At 54.8% G+C, this 17,899-nt stretch overlaps 2 protein-coding genes across 11 annotated transcripts; one reads left to right on the top strand and one right to left on the bottom strand.

Annotated features, from left to right (window-relative positions):
- Nucleotides 1-793: 793 nt before the first annotated feature.
- Nucleotides 794-7,382, bottom strand: IRF3 (interferon regulatory factor 3). Of its 7 annotated transcripts, none has more exons than XM_009194993.2 (8): nt 7,149-7,382; nt 6,191-6,363; nt 4,665-4,836; nt 4,510-4,580; nt 3,773-3,953; nt 3,299-3,676; nt 2,051-2,166; nt 794-1,059 (listed from the first exon to the last, which is right to left on the bottom strand). In XM_009194993.2, the coding sequence occupies exons 2-8, from the start codon at nt 6,353-6,355 to the stop codon at nt 874-876; spliced, it is 1,269 nt and encodes a 422-aa protein (XP_009193257.1). In that variant the 5' UTR covers nt 6,356-6,363; nt 7,149-7,382; the 3' UTR covers nt 794-873. The 7 variants fall into 7 exon arrangements, with proteins under 7 accessions (XP_009193257.1, XP_009193256.1, XP_009193252.1 ...); XM_009194992.3 differs by having other exon boundaries at nt 7,153-7,334; XM_009194988.3 differs by having other exon boundaries at nt 4,510-4,836; nt 7,153-7,266.
- A 93-nt stretch (nt 7,383-7,475) lies between these two features.
- Nucleotides 7,476-15,517, top strand: BCL2L12 (BCL2 like 12). Of its 4 annotated transcripts, none has more exons than XM_031659176.1 (6): nt 7,476-7,592; nt 7,690-8,316; nt 8,527-8,669; nt 9,791-9,877; nt 9,960-10,051; nt 15,299-15,517. In XM_031659176.1, exons 2-6 carry the CDS (start codon nt 8,210-8,212, stop codon nt 15,347-15,349), a joined length of 480 nt encoding a protein of 159 aa, XP_031515036.1. In that variant the 5' UTR covers nt 7,476-7,592; nt 7,690-8,209; the 3' UTR covers nt 15,350-15,517. The 4 variants fall into 4 exon arrangements, with proteins under 4 accessions (XP_031515036.1, XP_031515037.1, XP_031515039.1 ...); XM_031659177.1 differs by having other exon boundaries at nt 7,483-7,592; nt 8,202-8,316; XM_031659179.1 differs by having other exon boundaries at nt 7,483-7,592; nt 8,202-8,316; nt 8,530-8,669.
- Nucleotides 15,518-17,899: the final 2,382 nt, after the last annotated feature.

The following is a 17,899-nucleotide window of genomic DNA, read 5'->3' on the forward strand; positions in this document are numbered from 1 at the left end:
TCAGTTTTCTCATCTGTATAGTGGTGTTCTGAGGATTGAATAAGACACAGGTGGAGCACTTAGCACAGTCTCTGGCAGGGAGCCAGCTGCTCACAGGGAGGCGGGGCCGGCCCCCACCTGATCAGCATCCTCCCAGCTCAGGGCACCTGCGTGCCATGTGCCTGCCTTGGAATTGCTCCCAGAGCAGGATCTGCGTTCCCCATTGAGTTGGCTTCTCTTTTCAGCAGCCCCATGAAGCTGGGGTGATCTCATCCACTCTCCCGAGAGGGAAACTGAGGCACAGAGCAGCAAGGGCCGAAGGGTGAGTCAGGGCTGCGCTGGCTTCTGCCAGTTTCATCACCCAGAACTGAGGCCTAGCCAGGAGAGGTGACAGTGCCCAGGGTCACCAGGCAGGCAGGCTTTGCAGGCTCTAGGGTGGCCGCAGAGCCTCTTTACCAAGGCCCCCTCCAGCCCCATGTAGAGGGAGCCTGAGCCTGGAAGGAGAAGGGCCGTTTGCCCACACTGTTCATAGGCAAGGCAGGGACCTGGGTTCTGGCCAGTCTTTGTGTTTCTTACTCTGTGACCTTTGTGCCTCTCCCAGCCTGTGTCTTGGTCTACAAAATGGGGGCAGCCATCAGCCACCAGGTCCCTGGGCAGAGGTGAGGAGGTGTCAGCTGCCCCCTACAGTGCTTGGTCCTCATGCATTGAGCACCTGAGTTGTGCATAGCTGCACAGATGGGTAAACTGAGACCCTGAGCAGGAATAACAACCAGCTTGGGTCAGAGGGCACCCAACACCAGACGCACACAAGAGGTGATCATAGCAGGAACCAGTTTATTGGTTGAGGTGGTGGGGGGTGGGGAGGTTAGAGGCCACACCATGAGGAGCGAGGGGTCAGGTCTCCCCAGGGCCCTGGAAATCCATATCCTCCACCAGGTCCTGCAGGTAGGCCTTGTACTGGTCAGAGGTGAGGGAGAGTGGGTGGCTGTTGGAAATGTGCAGGTCCACAGTGTTCTCCAGGGAGGAGGCACCCCCTACCCGGGCGATTTCTACCAAGGCCCTGAGGCACGTGGGCACAACCTGCGGGGGAAGTGGGGACAGGAGTCAGGGAAAACACCCGGCCAGTGTCCACCAAGGTAGGAGTCAGGGCTGGGAGAACTACAACTCCCTGCAGCCCCCGCTGTAACCCAGGATGAAACACACACACACACACACACACACACACACAGGGCTGGGAGAACTACAAGTCCCTGCAGCCCCCGCTGTAACCCAGGATGAAACACACACACACACACACACACACACACACACTCTACAACTTCCTGCAGCCTCTGCTGTAACCCAGGATGAACCATAGGCCCAGGGCTGCTGGGAGTTGTAGATTTCCCTCTATACACACACACACACACACACACACACACACACACACACACACTCTCTCATATGAGGCTAGAGTATTCCCAGATGTCAGGGCTGAGCAGTCTGTGATCTCAACTCGTGGGAGCCACAGCCATGGCCTCACAATGGCAGCTAAAACTTGAAGTCCACCAGCTTCGACATGGTTTAGAGCAGGGGTCCCCAACCCCCCATGGCCTGTTAGGAATCAGGTTGCCCAGCAGGATGTGAGCAGTGGGTGAGGGAATATTACTGCCTGAGCTCTGCCTGCTGTCAGATCAGCGGCAGCATTAGATTCTCAGAGGAGCACGAACTCATCGTGAACTGCACACGCGAGGGATCTAGGCTGCTCCTTAGGAGAATCTAATGCCTGATGATCTGCAGCGGAGCAGTTGCATCCCCAAACCACCCCCTCCCTGTCTGTGGAAAAATTATCTTTCGTGAGACTGGTCCCTGGTGCTGAACAGCTTGGGGACCACTGGTTTAGAGAGTTCAAAGCAGGTTCTGCAGGTGAGGCCATGGGAAGGAGCTCCCGGGGATGAAAAACTGGTTATTGCAGAGATCTTGGAAGTTGCAGTTTTTTAGAGGGCCCTCTGGGAGTTGGAGTTCCTGGGAGCAACCTCTTCCCTCTGTAAGGCCACCCCTCTCAGCCCCAGGGACTCAGGTCTGCAGGCACCTTGACCATCACGAGCCTCTTGGTCCATGGCTGGTCCTGGGGCCATGACTCCCCCACACAGAACCAGAGGGCATAGCGTGGTGAGCGTCCACTTCCTTCCGTGAAGGTGATCAGATCTGGGGGCCCAGGAGTCTAGTCAGGGATGAGAAGAGGACCCTCTACCCGCCCTTCCCCGTAAACTTGAATGGTAATCCCCACCATCTCCCCTGACCTAAGGCCCTCTGCTGCCTCGCCCAGAGGACTGCTTGTTTGGGGAAAGTCCCCATGATTCTGTTTGTATACTTCCTCCTCCCTCCCTTCCATCATGGTGGGGTTGTTGGAAGGCCCCCCACCCCCGCAAGCCCCCAAGCCTCAGCATTCACAACAGGCCCAGAGTAGGGGGCCCAGGCTTCCAAGGATGCCAGTGAATCTGGAGAAGCTGGTTGGCATTCAGTCCCCTCTGAGGCCGCACTGTCCAACTGCAGCCATTAGTCATGTGAGGTCATTTCAGTTTAAATTGTAATCAATTAAAACGAATTGTGTCCTGGTGGCACTCGCCTCACCTGAGTGCTCGGCCCTTATGGCTAGTGGCTGCCGCACCGGACAGTGCAGGTGACTGTCATTTCCATCATGGCAGAAAGTGCCACCGCACAGCGAAACCCTAAGGGACATAGCTTTCCTGCTATTGGTCTGTCCACCATCATTAGTTACGATAATGATGACAGTGGCAGCTAATTCCCCGAGCATGCTGTGTACTGGGCCTGTGTCTCACCCCAGTGCTGGCAGGCAGGTAGAGAGAGGAGACTGTCCTCAGATTCCACGGGCTCAGGGCAAAGTCCTTTGCCTCGGGTTATACAGTGGGCCAAGGGCAGCCAGGGTCTGAATTCAGTCCTAATCCTGAGTTTTTCTTGTTGTTGTTTGAGACAGAGTCTAGCTCTGTCACCAGGCTAGAGTGTAGTGGTGTGATCTCGGCTCACTTTAACCTCTGCCTCCCTGGTTCAAGTGATTCTCCTGCCTCAGCCTGCCAGGTAGCTGGGATTACAGGCGTGTGCCACCATGCCCGACTATTTGTTTGTATCTTTAGTAGAGATGGGGTTTCACTATGTTGGCCAGGCTGGTCTCAAACTCCTGACCATGTCATCTGCCCGCCTCAGCCTCCCAAAGTGCTGGGACTACAGGCGTGAGCCACCGTGCCCGGCCAATCCTGAGTTCTTAACCACTGTGCAGTCTGCTTTCTACTGGGCAGGGCGAAGCCCCCATCTCACTCACCTACAATGAAGGGCCCCAGGTCGAACACGCCTCCTTCCTTGTCCTTGGGGACCTCGCCATCAGGCCCATGCCCGCTGTTGAGCAGCTCCTCGCTCACTGCCCAGTATGTGTGGCAGTGCCCCAGCCGCTGGGCCCAGAGCCGCTGCCCGGCCCGCCGCAGAGCCAGTCCCCCACCCAGGGAGCTCAGCACGTGCCTCACGTAGCTCATCACTCCCCTGTCTGTCAGGGACATGCCAGGGTCTGGCAGTGTGATTGGCCATCCAGGCAGCGTCCTGTCTCCCACTTCGGACCCCACCAGCCGCAGGCCCTCCGGGCAGGAGATGGTCTGCTGGAAGACTTGGCGGCCCCGGTAGAAGGCTGTCACCTCGAACTCCCACTCTGAGCAGCGGCAGCAGCCGTGTGAAGGGGAGAGAGATTGAGAGTCAGGGGCTGCCGCCCAGACCTCAGCCCTCCCAGCCTGCAACTGACACTCACCTTCCCCCGGCACCAACAGCCGCTTCAGTGGGTTCTCAGAGGGCTCCAGGTTTGGGAAGGGAGTGGGACTGTCCAAGCTGGGGCTCCGCAGGGGCTGAGGGGCTACAGCCAGGCTTGGGGGTCCTGGATCTGGCAGTGGGGCCAACACCATGTTACCCAGTAACTCATCCAGAATGTTTTCCTGGAGGGAAACAAAGAAAGATAATCATTTCCATAGTCTTTTCTGGAGACTTCATATGGACCAGGTCTGTTCTCAGCAATGCAGGGAGGTCAGGCTTGAGCTCTGCCTTCAAGGGGCTTCCAGCCTGGGGACAGAGCCAGCCATGGCATCAACAGCCAAACACTCTCATGAACGCCAGGTGCTACCATTCCAACCCAAGGATCTGGCTCTATGCAGGTAAGACCTGGGCGGGGCAGGCTGGGTAGAATTTCAGAGGGGATGCTCCCCCAGCTCAGGCCTCAGCAGGATCAAGGTGAGGGAGTTTTCAGTTCTCAAGAGGCTGACAGCCCCCTGCCGAAGTCCATGAAATCCTGGGAAGGTGTGCTAGGGCCTTGAATGCAGGGTGAAAACTCGGAATTTTCTCCTGAGACTGGAGCAGGAACAGACGGGGCCAGCACTGGCTCAGGTAAGGGGCAGGCTGGAGGCAGGGAAGCAGGGGGATGGTCCACAGGGAGAGGACAAGGCCCATGGGGACATGACAGAGACTGAGGGGCATGAAGGTTGGGCACATTCTCACCTGGGTATCAGAAGTACTGCCTCCGCCATTGGTGTCCGGAGAGGAGTCTGGCTGGGAAAAGTCCCCAACTCCTGTTGAGAAAGGTGGTGAGGGGAGTAGGGGTGCCAGGAACCCTTGGGACCCCAGCCTCCCACATGAACCCCGATCTGGCAGACCTGAGTTCACAAACTCGTAGATCTTATGTGGGTCGTGAGGGTCCTTGCTCCGGTCCTCTGCTAAACACAACCCATCTTTGCGGTTGAGGGCAGAACGGAAATTCCTCTTCCAGGTTGGCAGGTCTGGCTTATCCCTCCCGGGAACGTACGCACCAGTGGCCTCGGCCCAGGCCTGGGGCAACAGTGGTGTCAGGATAGTGGGGGAGGACGACTTAGATCCTGCTCCTGGGGCCCTAACCCTGTCTCCTGAATCCTAACACCACCCTCTTTCCCTGGCAAGTTCTAAGTCTGCAAGTTCCATCCCCAAATCCCCCCGTCCTATCTACCTCCATCCCCCACCTCAAGTTTTTAAAAGCCTTTTTTTCTTTCTTTTTTTTTTTTTTTTTTTGAGACGGAGTCTCGCTCTGTCACCCAGGCTGGAGTGCAGTGGCCGGATCTCAGCTCACTGCAAGCTCCACCTCCCGGGTTCATGCCATTCTCCTGCCTCAGCCTCCCGAGTAGCTGGGACTACAGGCGCCTGCCACCTCGCCCGGCTAAGTTTTTTTTGTATTTTTAGTAGAGACGGGGTTTCACTGTGTTAGCCAGGATGGTCTCGATCTCCTGACCTCGTGATCCGCCCGTCTCGGCCTCCCAAAGTGCTGGGATTACAGGCTTGAGCCACCGTGCCCGGCCAAAAGCCTTTTTTTCTTTTTGAGATGGAGTTTCACTCTTGTCACCCAGGCTGGAATGCAATGGCGCAATCTCAGCTCACTGCAACTTCCGCCTCCCTGGTTCAAGCAATTCTCCTGTCTCAGCCTCCTGAGTAGCTGGCATTACAGGCGGGCACCACCGCACCTGGCTAATTTTTGTATTTTTAGTAGATAATTTTGTATTTTCACCAATAATTTTGTATTTTCACTAATAATTTTGTATTTTCACCATGTTGGCCAGGCTGGTCTCAAACTCCTGACCTCAGGTGATAGCCCGCCTCGGCCTCCCAAAGTGCTGGGATTACAGGTGTGAACCACGGCGCCCGGCCCAGAAACCTCTTCTTTCTAAGCCAGGCTTCCAAGTCCAACTTGGTGTCTAACCGCGTGCACCACCTGCCCCGCGACACCCTCTGTGATAACCCCGCCCCTCACACTGTTTACCACCTCTGGCATATACTAATACGGTGGTTAGGAACCCCAGATTTGGGGCTCCAGGTCTCACCTCTGATGTTTCAAAAACCATCCCCCAGTATCTATCCTACAACCAAGAGCCCCGGCCCCTAGAGAGCCCCAAAACCCCAGGATTCATTTCCTTTGCGTACTAACCGGCTTTCCCGGTTTTACTGCCGTAACCGGGCAGCTCCAACCCTGCTTGCGCCCCAGCATCAGTCAGCTGATCCGGCTAGCCCCGCCCCTCCCGTTCTAGCCCCACCCACCAACGTTGGCACGAGCCAGCCCCTCGGGCGCCACCTCAGCCGTCTCAGCCCGGCCCGCTAGGAGTCCTTTCTGCCCCGCGCGCAGCTCAGGGTTTCCAGCGTCCCCGGTCGTCTCACGCACCTGGAAGATTCTGAAATCCTCCTCCTGTGCATCCTGCCGTAGGCCGTGCTTCCAAGGGATGCGGAAGCGCGTGCGGCTCTCGTTCACCCAGGCCACGCCCTCCAGTTGCCCCAGGTCCAGCTGCGACACCAGCCAGGGCAGGATCCGTGGCTTTGGGGTTCCCATGGTCCGGCCTGCGCGTATAGGGCATTTTCTGGGCGCGACCGGCCTCCCCCGGACCCACCTGGCCTGGAGTTTCCGCACCCAGAACCCTCCCTCTCACGGGCCACGGCACAGGTCCTTCACCCATATTTTCGGGGGTACAAACAGGAAACCTCCTCTTCCCATCCTCCCATCTTCCCGAGAGGCTCCTTAATCCGCTAGGGTTCCTTCCCATATCCATGGCATACCCTTCCCCAGTGTCTTCAGTGCAGACCCTCCACTCTCTCAATTCCGCCAGTATAGACCTCCTCTCTCCCCAACATCATCGAAAGCAAGTATCCCCACTTTCAGGGTAGCATCCTCTTTCCCTAGTTATTTCAGTGCAGAATCGATTCACGTGTAAGCCTCTATCTCCTGCATTTACCCCAGTGTAGATCCCCTTCCCCAGTCCCCCTACAGAAGATCCCCCGAAACATTTCCAACACAGAACTTCCATCCAATTCCTCCTCGACTGCCAGCCCCCCTCCTCCAGGACAGAGCACGCCTCAGGTTTCGGGAGTGAACTACACCCATGTACGGAGTCCATCCTTCCCTCTGTAGAACCCCTCAGTGTAGACGCCTCCTGTTTTCCTCTTTCCTCCCTACTTTTTCTAGTTTTTCTCCAGCCGACCTCCAGCGTCGGCCACTGGAGCTCCTTCCTTGCTCCACTTTCCCCAGAGTACACAGCCTGCCTTTCCACTCTCCGTGCAGACCCATGCTGTTTCCCGCTCCTCGCTCTCGGACGCCACTAACGCTCTCCCAGGCTCTTCCGCGTTACCTACAATGGAAGGTCAGGGCGTGTAGGGAGCTGGCGCCCACCCCTGTTTTGGGGCTCCGGATAGCTCTCAAACTCGAGGCTGCGCACCCCCTTTCCCGTCAGCTGAACTCTAGAGCGCTGAGGCTTTCTTTTCGATCGACTTCTTGAAATAAAACCAACTTTATCATTCTTTGGGTAACACACCCCGGAGCCGAACGGACGGCCCGCCGGGCCCGGGGCTGTCCCCGCCCCTATGCCCTTTTTTGGGTTTCCGGCCAGAGGCATGCTGGGAGCGTCACATGCAAATTGAGCGTGCATCCAGCGTTCCGCCCTTTCTTCGTTGGGCCAGTTACCGACCCGGCCCAGTGCGCAGGCGCGGGAAAGTTGAACTAATAAAGTTTGTACAAGTTGAGTAGAGGCGGCGGCAGGTTGAGTGGAGGAGGCGGCGGTGAGGCCCCGGAACAGGTCAGCGGGGTGTTGACGAGGGGTGGGGTAAGGAGGGAAGAGGAGCGGGCCAGGATCCAGTAGTGGGCACCCCAGTCCCGCTTCTCCGACATCCAAGGGTCCAGGGTCCTCTAGATTCCAGCCGGAGTCGGGGATTTGGAACTACACCTCACAGCAGGCTGCGCGGCGAAGAAGCGCGGACCGAGGGGAAGATTTGCCCTGAAGCCTCCTGGGATTGGTAGTTCCCGATGCTTTAAGGGTTTCAGTAGTTTGGCATATGCCTCTTATAGAATGCAGGAGTTGGGGCGCTAAGCCCCTTCTTCCTGGGAGCCTAAGGGTCTGGGGCTCCAGTTCCTTTCTCTCTAAGACTCAGGAGTCTAGGACCCCAGCTCCCTCCTCCTTTAGACCCACGAATCTGGGCACCCAGCCCCCCCACCTTTCCTTGGATCAAAGAGTCTTTCCTGACCCCTCTTTCGTCTGAGGACTCAAGAGTCTAGGCCCCTAGACCGACACTTTCCAAAGGACCCAGGAGTCCAGGCCTTCCTTGGGACTCACAAGTCCTGGTCCCCAACCAAGCCTCCACTTCTTGCTAACCCCTTGGAGTCCAGTCCCTAGTCCCCTCTCTCACAGGTGCCTCCATGGCAGGCTCTGAAGAGCTGGGGCTCCGGGAAGACACGCTGAGGGTCCTAGCTGCCTTCCTTAGGCGTGGTGAGGCTGCCGGGTCTCCTGTTCCAACTCCACTCAGGTAAGAGGAGTTGCCCTTCTCCCCCAGGGGCCAGCATTTGAGGGTCCCTCCTAACTCTTGCTCCTGGTCTCAGTCTGTCTCCTCTCTTTATATCTGGCTCTATTCTCTGTTTTGGAGAGAGGTCCTCAGCGGGGGAGGGAGGGAGTTGGGGAAAGAGCCTGCTTGCAGGGGATCTTTGGTGGGGTCACTCTCTGAAGTCCTCTTCCCCAGAAGCCCTGCCCAAGAAGAGCCAACAGACTTCCTGAGCCGCCTTCGAAGATGTCTTCCCTGCTCCCTGGGGCGAGGAGCAGCACCCCCTGAGTCCCCTCGGCCTTGCTCTCTGCCCATCCGCCCCTGCTATGGTTCAGAGCCTGGTAAGAGATTTCCATGATCATCTATGAAACTGGCAGAACACGGGATAAGGTGCTAGTTTAAGATCACTCAGGGGGTGGCTGTGTGGAGTCTCTAGCATCAGCCTTCAGGATGGAACCGTCCTGTCGTCTCCTCTCCCCAATTAGATTTCTATCTGTCAATGCTGTGGGTTGGCTTTCAGAGAGCATTTGGTCCATCTGGTTGTTGTCTCTTTCCTTCCATAACTACTTCCCTGCCCCTAGGACTTTTGTAGCCAGGAATACCCCTGATAGAGGGGTAGGAGGGCTGGTTTTCAATTACATCTCCCTGGCTGTTTTAGTTGCGTGACTCTGGGGAAAATGCTTTCTCTTCCTTGCTCCCCTGTTTTTCCAATAGCAGAGTAGGAATTGGGGAGGAGGTCACTGGACTTGATCAAGGTGACCCACAAGTTTCCCCATAGGTGTGAACCTTGACAGACTAGTAATGGCTGCTGCGAGTGCTAGCTTGAAAAGGAGTTCACAGCTGGGGAGAGGAAGTGCTTTGATCAATTGGTGATGTCTGAAGTGGGTGAGGGAAGGGGGATACTAACAGTAGTGTCTTGTGTTTGCCTTCCTTGGATGAGATCATCTTCGAGGTCTAGTTCAGCTCTGACAGTCTTTTGGAGACAGAGCTCTGTCACCCAGGCTGGAGTGCAGGGTTGCAATCTCGACTCATTGCAATCCCCACCTCCTGGGTTCAAGTGATTATCGTGCCTCAGCCTTCCGAGTGGCTGGGCTTGCAGATGCACTCCAGCATACCAGCTAATTTTTGTACTTTTAGTAGACACAGGGTTTCTCTATGTTGGCCAGGCTGGCCTCAAACTCCTGGCCTCAAGTGACCCTCCCGTGTCGGCCTCCAAAGTGCTGGGATTACAGACGTGAGCCACCGCACTCGGCCAGCTCTGACATTCTAAGTGCAGTTTGAGGATCTGATAAAATGAAAAGTACAAAGGTTTTGGCATTTTTTACCAAGTTTTCTCACTGGGACTCAGCTTACCCCATTATAAAATGGGAATCATTGCCACCTGCCAAGGTAGTTGGAGGAAGGAGAGAATCCATAAGTTTCCAATGTCCTGGAAACCTGTCATTAACTCTTTTCACCCCAGGCCCAGCTACTCCAGACTTCTATGCCTTGGTGGCTCAGCGGCTGGAACAGCTGGTCCAAGAGCAACTGAAATCTCCACCTAGCCCAGGTGAGGCACGGAGGAGCCCCAGAAAAGGATGGGAGTAGGAGGATAGGGTTCTGCCCCCAGCCAAATTCTCTTCTGCCTCCAGAATTACAGGGTCCCCCACCCACAGAGAAGGAAGCCATACTGCGGAGGCTGGTGGCCCTGCTGGAGGAGGAGGCAGAAGTCATTAACCAGAAGGTGATGGGCGTCTGTCCCACCCCTTGGCAAGGACAAGAGTTGCGGAATGGTGGGGCACTGGGATCAGAAGCTGGATCTGTATTTTCTTTGGATGGTCAGGTGGAAAGAGGCTGGGACAAGGTTTCAATGAAGGGTTGAGGCTGGGCGTGGTGGCTCATGCCTGTAATCCCACCACTTTGGGAGGCCTAGGTGGGCGGATGACTTGAGGTCAGGAGATCGAGACCAGCCTGGCCAACACGGTGAAACCCCATCTCTACTAAAAATACAAAAATTAGCCAGGTGCGGTGGCGCATGCCTGTAATCCCAGCTACTTGGAAGGCTGAGGCGGGAGAATCGCTTAAGCCCAGGAGGCGGAGGTTGCAGTGAGCCAAGATTGCGCCACTGCACCCCAGCATGGGTGACGGAGAGAGACTTTTTTTTTTTTTTTTGATACAGAGTTTTGTTCTTGTTGCCCAGGCTGGAGTGCAATGACACAATCTCAGCTCACCGCAACCTGTGCCTCCTGGGTTCAAGCGATTCTCCTGCCTCAGCTTCCCAAGTAGCTCCCAATAGCTGGGATTACAGTCATATGCCACCACGCCTGGCTAGTTTTGTATTTTTAGTAGAGACGGGGTTTTTCCATGTTGGCCAGGCTGGTCTCGAACTCCTGACCTCGGGTGATCCGCCCACCTCTGTCTCCCAAAGTGCTGGGATTACAGGCGTGAGCCACTGCGCCCGGCCGACTCTGTCTTAAAAAAAAAAAAGAATGGTTGAACGACAGGAGTATGGTTAGGGTAGTACTGTACTGTAAATTAGTGGTTTTAATTGATTGTTAGAGGGGTGTGGCCTAAATTCAGAAGATGTGGCCATCAAAAACATCTAGAAGAGATTGACCAGGTTGGGGAAGTAAGGGAATGAATGTGGGGATGGGGGAGTGTCTAAAATCTTACTGAGCATAGAAGGGGCCTGGCTTACAATGTAGGGGAAAATGTACTAACAGAGGAGGCCTGGCTTGTGGCTGTGTCCTGGAATCTGATTGGCTCAGGAGCTTGGGCAAGGCACATGGTCCTCTAATACTAATTGAATGGTAGAGGGCAAGATTGTTGTAGACACTAGGCCCCTAGGAAAGGCTACCGGGGGTGTCGCTAGATTAACTCCGTTACAATAGAGATTGGGCCTGATTGGCTCTTGAGGCAAGGGCAGGGGCGTGGCTTAGCGACAGGCGTTCTAGGCCCGTATCCCGGGGGTGGGGGTAGTTTGGCAGAGACCCTAGAGTCCGGCTTGATTGGCTAATATGGATGAGGGGTGGCCTAGAACTTTAGCGTCTAGAAAGATCCTGAACCGGGAAGTCACGCCTCCAAGCCCCCCCTGTTGGTTGGCCCCGGGGGCGCTGCTGACGCAGACCCTGCCTCTTCCACCCTACAGCTGGCCTCCATTCGTCCCAGCAGCTGAGGCGCCTCTGTCCTCCCGGCTCTTTCACGCCTGGTGGAGCTGTTCTGTAGCCGAGGACACCCCTCACCCAAGCCGTAGGCATGCCCTCCGGCCTCCTCTTCCCCGAGCCCTGGCCCTAGCCCCACATGTGGAGCTGACAAGGCCATGGCTGGGGCACCCCTGGCCGGACTCTTGGAGCACGCGGCACAGTTTCACGCCCTGGATCCAGGCCCACGGGGGCTGGGTGAGCCGTTGAAGCCTCTCTCTGCGGCCCCATTTTTACCCAACTGTCTTGTGATAGAGGTTCTTAGGTTCCCGCCAGACCCTTCAGGTGGTTCTCCCAGCCCAATGCTCGTTTCTGTGCTGAGCCCTGCTACGCCAGGACTGCAGTGATGAGTGCGATGCTATGCTCATGCCAGCTGCACTGGGTACACTATCACTGTGAGCTGAAACCAGTGACTGAGATACCTCAGGGAGAGTCAAGCAGGTGGCTCATGCCTCACCCCAGAACTTGGAGGCTGAGGCAGGAGAATCATTTGAGGCCAGAGTTCAAGACCAGCCTGGACAACATAGTAGCACCCCATCTCTACAAAATTGAGCAATTAGCCAGGGTCAGGGTGTGGCTCACTGTATTCCCAGCACCTTGGGAGGCTGAAGCAGCAGGGATCACCTGAGGTCAGGAGTTTGGAGACCAGCCTGGCCAGTGTGGTGAAACCCCATCTCTACTAAAAGGGCTATAAATTAGCCGGGCTTTGTGGCAGGCTCCTGTAATCCCAGCTACCGGAGATTGAGGCATGAGAACCAACCAGGGAGTGGCAGAGATTGCAGTGAGCTTTCAGGGACCACCACTGCACTCCAGCCTGGGTGACAGAGTGAGACTGTGTCTCAAACAAACAATAAAAACGTGGGTGGCTCACGCTTCTGCAATCCCAGCACTTTGGGAGGCTGAGGTGGGTGGATCACTGAGGTCAGGACTTGAGAGCAGCCTGACCATGTGACAGTCTGTACCACAGTCAGCTAAAATTGGCCAGGCATGCTAGCGCACACACCTGTAATCCCAGCTACTTGGGGAGGCTGGCAGGAGAATTGCTGGAACCTGGGAGGCAGGAGGTGGTAGTGAGCCAAGATTGGGCGCCACTGCACTCCAGCCTGGGCAATCCCTTCATCCTTGAGACAGAGCGGGAACTCTGTCTCAAAAATAAATAAAATTTGGCCGGGCACGGTGGCTCAAGCCTGTAATCCCAGCACTTTGGGAGGCCTCTCTAGACGGCTGGATCACGGGTGTCAGGAGATCGAGACCATCCTGGCTAACACGAAACCCCGCTCTACTAAAAATACAGCAAACTGGCCGGGCCGGTGGCTCAAGCCTGTAATCCCAGCACTTTGGGAGGCCGAGACAGGCGGATCACGAGTCAGGAGATCGCACCAATCCTGGCTGACACGTGAAACCCCGCCTCTACTAAAATACAAAAACTTAGGCTGGCCAGGTGGCGGCCTGTAGTCCCAGCTACCGGGAGGCTGAGGCAGAGAATGGCAGAACCTGTGAGGTGGAGCTGCAGTGAGCTGAGATCCCGCCACTGCACCTGCAGCCTGGGGCGACAGGAGCCAGACCCGGCTCAAAAAAAAAAAATACAAAAACTAGCCGGGCGCTTAGGTGGCCTGTAGTCCCAGCTACTCGGGAGGCTGAGGCAGGAGGGCCATGGAATCCGGAGCGGAGCTTGCAGTGAGCTGAGATCCGGCCACTGCACTCCAGCCTGGGCGCCAGAGCGAGACTCTGTCTCAAAAAAAAAAATAAATAAATAAATAAATAAATAAATAAAAATTTAAAAAGTTAATAATAAATTAGCAAGGTGTGGGAGCTCACACATTTACTCCCAGCTACTCAGGAGGCAGAGGAGCCAGGAGGATCACTTGAGCCCGGGAGTTCAAGGTTGTGGTGAGCTATGATTGCGCCACTGTACTCTAGTGTGGGTGACAGAGTGAGACCCTGCCTCAAAAAATAAAGTAGGGAGAGTAGTCATGCTACCTCAGAGGGTCACTCTGAGGGTTAAAATGGGGTCAATCTGGTAAGCTGTCTGTGTACTGCCTGGCATGCGGGCATTTGTTGATGTGGTTATATGTGTCTACTCGCTGCCGTTCCAACAACGCCTGCCAGGATGCCCTCCCGGGGAAGCCCCGCCTCCGTCCTCTGCCCCTTCTGGTGGGGTCTGGTTTCACCCCCAACAAGGCCTTCCCAGGTCCCCACTGACAATCACAGCCACCTCCACACACCCCCACCACTCTCCTTCCCGCTTCCTGCTCTACTTTTCCTTCCATAGCAATTTGCGCCTTCTAACAGCTGGTGGAATTGACTTGTTTTGCTTATCTTCTGGTTTATTTTTCTTTCCTGGCATCTCCTGCCTCTAACACATCAGCTTCAGAAGACCCAAAAGTCTTCCCCACTCTTACTTTATCTCCAGTGCCGGTTTCAGAGTTGGATTGGGCTCCAGCATACTGGCCCTGTGACTTGGTGACTGTTGCAGTCTCCCTGAGTGACACTTTCCCCCCTGGTCCAGTGAGCACCGTCTCATTTACCTGCCTCGGGGGTCGCTGTGGGTATTCACCGAGAGAGGGACACAAGCCAGGCTCTGGATGGAACCGGTTTCCCTGGCAGGAGCTGGTCAAGTGTGTTTGAGGAGCAGGGAGGAGGAGGCCAGTAGGGCTGGAGCAGGGTGAGTGGGCGAGAGCTGAGAGGAGGAGAGGCGCTGGGCCAGCCGGGACCCTGTGGTCACGGTGAGTGACAACTGGGACTTTGACTCCGGGTAAGCCAAGGACTCTGAGCAGCTTAGACAGTCGCTGATTTAGGCGTTAACGGGTGCCCTCTGGCGGCCGACTGGGGACAGACTGCGATCAGACCCAAGTCAGGGGCAGTGGAGCATGCTGGATTTAACTTAGCAGTGGAGCAGACAGATTTGGCTAATGGGCCAGATGTGGGGACAGGCCAAAGGATGCTGGCCTAAGCAGCTGCAGGGGGACATCTAAGTTCCCTGAGAAGATGGGGGATGGATGGGGGCTATGGGGGTGGGGACAGGGGCGATGGGGGTGAGGAGCAGGACTGGAGATGGTCCAGTCTACAGTAAGATCAGAACTCATCGCACATGTTGAGGGGACTGGATATAAGTGTTGGGCTCAGCAAAGAAGCTCATTTATTTTATTTTATTTTTTGAGACGGAGTCTCACTCTGTTGCCCAGACTGGAATGCAGTGGCACGACCTTGGCTCACTGTAACCTCCGCCTCCCAGGTTCAAGCGATTCTCCTGCCTCGGCCTCCCAAAGTGCTGGAATTACAGGCATGAGCTACCACGCCTGGACAATTTCTTTAAAAAAATTTTTAATAGGATCGATAGCAGGCAAGCTTTCTTGGTGGGCCAGGTCCTCTGCCAGGGATTTCAATGGAATGATCCCATTTAAACCCACTACAACCTCATGGGGCTCTTACTATCCTCATCTTGTGGGGGTGGAGAGGGAAAGTCCCCAGCGTGCAGCGTGTTGGAATCTGGATTTGTACACGAAACCACCGCTCTGAATTGTTCAAATCCCAAGACTCTTCCCCTTCTCTGACTCTGTCCCTCGACTCTTCACTCTCTCTGGGTCTCTGCCTAACCCCACTCCAGTGCCTTTCCTCCTCCTGCTAGGACTCTGTCCCCCTCGTCCCTGTGCGCTTCTCTGGGTGTCTGTCACTCTCTGCTCTCTGGTTCCTCGCCTTCCTGTCTCTGATCTCACAGGGCTGATGTGGACGCTGCTGTAGGGGGGGAATACCTGCCCTGCTCACAGGGCTCTGCCACTTTTCCCTTCCAGGAGGGCATCCTGGCCGCCTCACCCGTGGACTTGAACTTGCCATTGGACTGAGCTCTTTCTCAGAAGCTGCTACAAGATGACACCTCATGTCCCTGCCCTCTTCGTGTGCTTTTCCAAACCTGCCTTTTCAGCTCAGGGCTGTGGGGTGGTGGTCGCCCTACCTGTTTTTGCCAAAAATAAATTGTTTAAAACTTTTTGTATTAAAAATGTTACAAAGTGTTCAACTGTCTGTTCTTACACTCCAGAACTGAAGTTCTAAGTAGAGGAGATTTGGTTCAGAGATTTCTGTGGCTTACACAAATTAAGGAAGGAACCAGTTCATTCTAGAAATATTTATTTGGAGCACCTACAAGAACCTGTCTCCTGGACATGTAACATATTTGAGAGAATATCTGTAAATAGTCCAGCAACTTGCTTTTTTTTTTTTCCTGTTGCACAATCTGGTTATTCTACCTAATGCTGTATGATGGTCATGGAGTCTTTCTAGCGAGTTCCACAGAAAGGTACAGTCTAACTTCACCTGTGTCTAGGACACCACCCTCTTCTTGTTTTTCTCCTCCCATTGCTCCTTTCAAGTCTCTTTTGCTGGTTTCTCATCTACCTAAAGACCAGTGGTTTGTCACACACACACCCCTTTTTTTTTTTTGGAGATAGGGTCTTGCTCTGTTGCCTATACTGGAATACAGTGGCACTATCATGGCTCACTGCAGCCTCAACCTCCTGGGCTCAAGTGATCCTCCCACTTCAGCCTCTCTAGTAGCTAGAACTAAAGGCATGCAACACCACACCTAGCTAATTTTTAAAAAAGAATTTTTGTGGGAGGCCAAGGCAGGTGGATCACTTGAGGTCAGGAGTTCAAGACCAGCCCGGCCAACATGGTGAAACCCCATCTCTACTAAAAATACAAAAATTAGCTGGGCATGGTGGTGGGTGCCTGTAATCCCAGCTCCTTGGGAGGCTGAGGCACGAGACTCACTTGAACCCGGGAGGCAAGAGGTTGCAGTGAGTTGAGATCACACCACTGTACTCCAGCCTGGGCAACAGAGTGAGACTCTGTCTCAAAAAAAAAAAATTGTAGAAATGGTGTCTCACATTGCCCAGGCTGGTTTCCACCTCCCGGGCTCAAGCGGTCCTCCTACCTTGGCATCTCAAAGTACTGGGATCACAGGCATGAGTCACTGTGCCTGAGCGGTTTGTCTCCTTATTAGGGCCATATCCCCCTTCACAGAGTCATGTTTGTAAATAAAGTGAAATGTACAGGATTACAAACCGAACCAATTACAGTCGATCCTCAGTATTTGTAGATTATCTGCAAATTTGCATCCTTGCTAAAATGTATTCATACCCGGAAAACGAAGGCAGTGCTTTTGTGGTGTTTTGGAGAGCAATGCTTACACACACAGCTGCAACACGCTGAAGACCTGATGTGCATAGTTCAGCTGGGCTCCTCTTGTTTCAGCTCAAACACTGGAAACAAGTGTCCCTTTCTTGGTTTGTTTAGTGCCACGTTTTTCTTTTTTCTTTTTTTTAATAAGAGTCTCGCTCTGTCGCTCAAGCTGGAGTGCAATGGCATCATCCTGGCTCACTGCAACCTCTGCCTCCTGAGCTCAAGCGATTCTCCTGTCTCAGCCTCCCAAGTAGTTGGGATTACAGGCGTGCGCCACCAGTCCTAGCTAATTTTTAAATTTTTATTTATTTTATTATTTTTTGAGATGGAGTCTCTGTCTCCTAGGCTGGAGTGCAGTGGGGCGATCTCGGCTCACTGCCTCTGCCTCCTGGGTTCAAGTGATTCTACTGCCTCAGCTTCCCAAGCAGCTGGGACTACAGGCGCCCGCCACCACGCCCGGCTAATTTTCGTTTTTTTAGTAGAGACGGGGTTTCACCATATTGGCCAGGCTGGTCTCGAACTCCTCACCTTGTGATCCGTCCACCTAGGCCTCCCGAAGTGCTGAGATTACAGGCGTGAGTCACCGCGCCCGGCCTAATTTTTTTTCTTTTTTTTGAGACAAGAGTCTGTCGCCCCGGCTAGAGTGCAGTGGCGCGATCTCGGCTCACTGCAAGCTCCACCTCCTAGGTTCACGCCATCCTCCTGCCTCAGCCTCCCGAGTAGCTGGGACTACAGGCGCACGCCGCTACGCCCGGCTATTGTTTTGTATTTTTAGTAGAGACGGGGTTTCACCATGTTAGCCAGGATGGTCTCGATCTCCTGACCTTGTGATCCGCCTGCCTCGGCCTCCCAAAGTGCTGGAATTACAGGCATAAGACACATCGCCCGGCCGCCCGGCCAATTTTTTTTTTTTTTGAGACGGAGTCTCGCTCTGTCGCCCAGGCTGGAGTGCAGTGGCCGGATCTCAGCTCACTGCAAGCTCCGCCTCCCAGGTTTATGCCATTCTCCTGCCTCAGCCTCCCGAGTAGCTGGGACTACAGGCGCCCGCCACCTCACCCGGCTAATTTTTTGTATTTTTTTTAGTAGAGACGGGGTTTCACCGTGCTAGCCAGGATGGTCTCGATCTGCTGACCTCGTGATCCGCCCGTCTCGGCCTCCCAAAATGCTGGGATTACAGGCTTGAGCCACCGCGCCCGGCCAATTTTTGTATTTTT

Source organism: Papio anubis, chromosome 20, assembly GCF_008728515.1.
Source record: "Papio anubis isolate 15944 chromosome 20, Panubis1.0, whole genome shotgun sequence".
Taxonomy (NCBI): Eukaryota; Metazoa; Chordata; class Mammalia; order Primates; family Cercopithecidae; genus Papio; species Papio anubis.

What these genes read in the sequence shown, in the direction of transcription:
- IRF3 (XM_009194988.3), bottom strand. Translation starts at nt 6,355, where the DNA reads ATGGGAACCCCAAAGCCACGGATCCTGCCCTGGCTGGTGTCGCAGCTG. An exon ending in AGGATTTCAGAATCTTCCAG is followed by an intron (nt 4,837 to 6,190) that starts GTGCGTGAGACG and finishes CTGTTGCCCCAG; the next exon opens with GCCTGGGCCGAGGCCACTGG. An exon ending in GCTGTTGGTGCCGGGGGAAG is followed by an intron (nt 3,677 to 3,772) that starts GTGAGTGTCAGT and finishes GCCGCTGCTCAG; the next exon opens with AGTGGGAGTTCGAGGTGACA.
- BCL2L12 (XM_031659176.1), top strand. Translation starts at nt 8,210, where the DNA reads ATGGCAGGCTCTGAAGAGCTGGGGCTCCGGGAAGACACGCTGAGGGTC. An exon ending in GAAATCTCCACCTAGCCCAG is followed by an intron (nt 9,878 to 9,959) that starts GTGAGGCACGGA and finishes TTCTGCCTCCAG; the next exon opens with AATTACAGGGTCCCCCACCC. An exon ending in CAGAAGTCATTAACCAGAAG is followed by an intron (nt 10,052 to 15,298) that starts GTGATGGGCGTC and finishes TTTCCCTTCCAG; the next exon opens with GAGGGCATCCTGGCCGCCTC.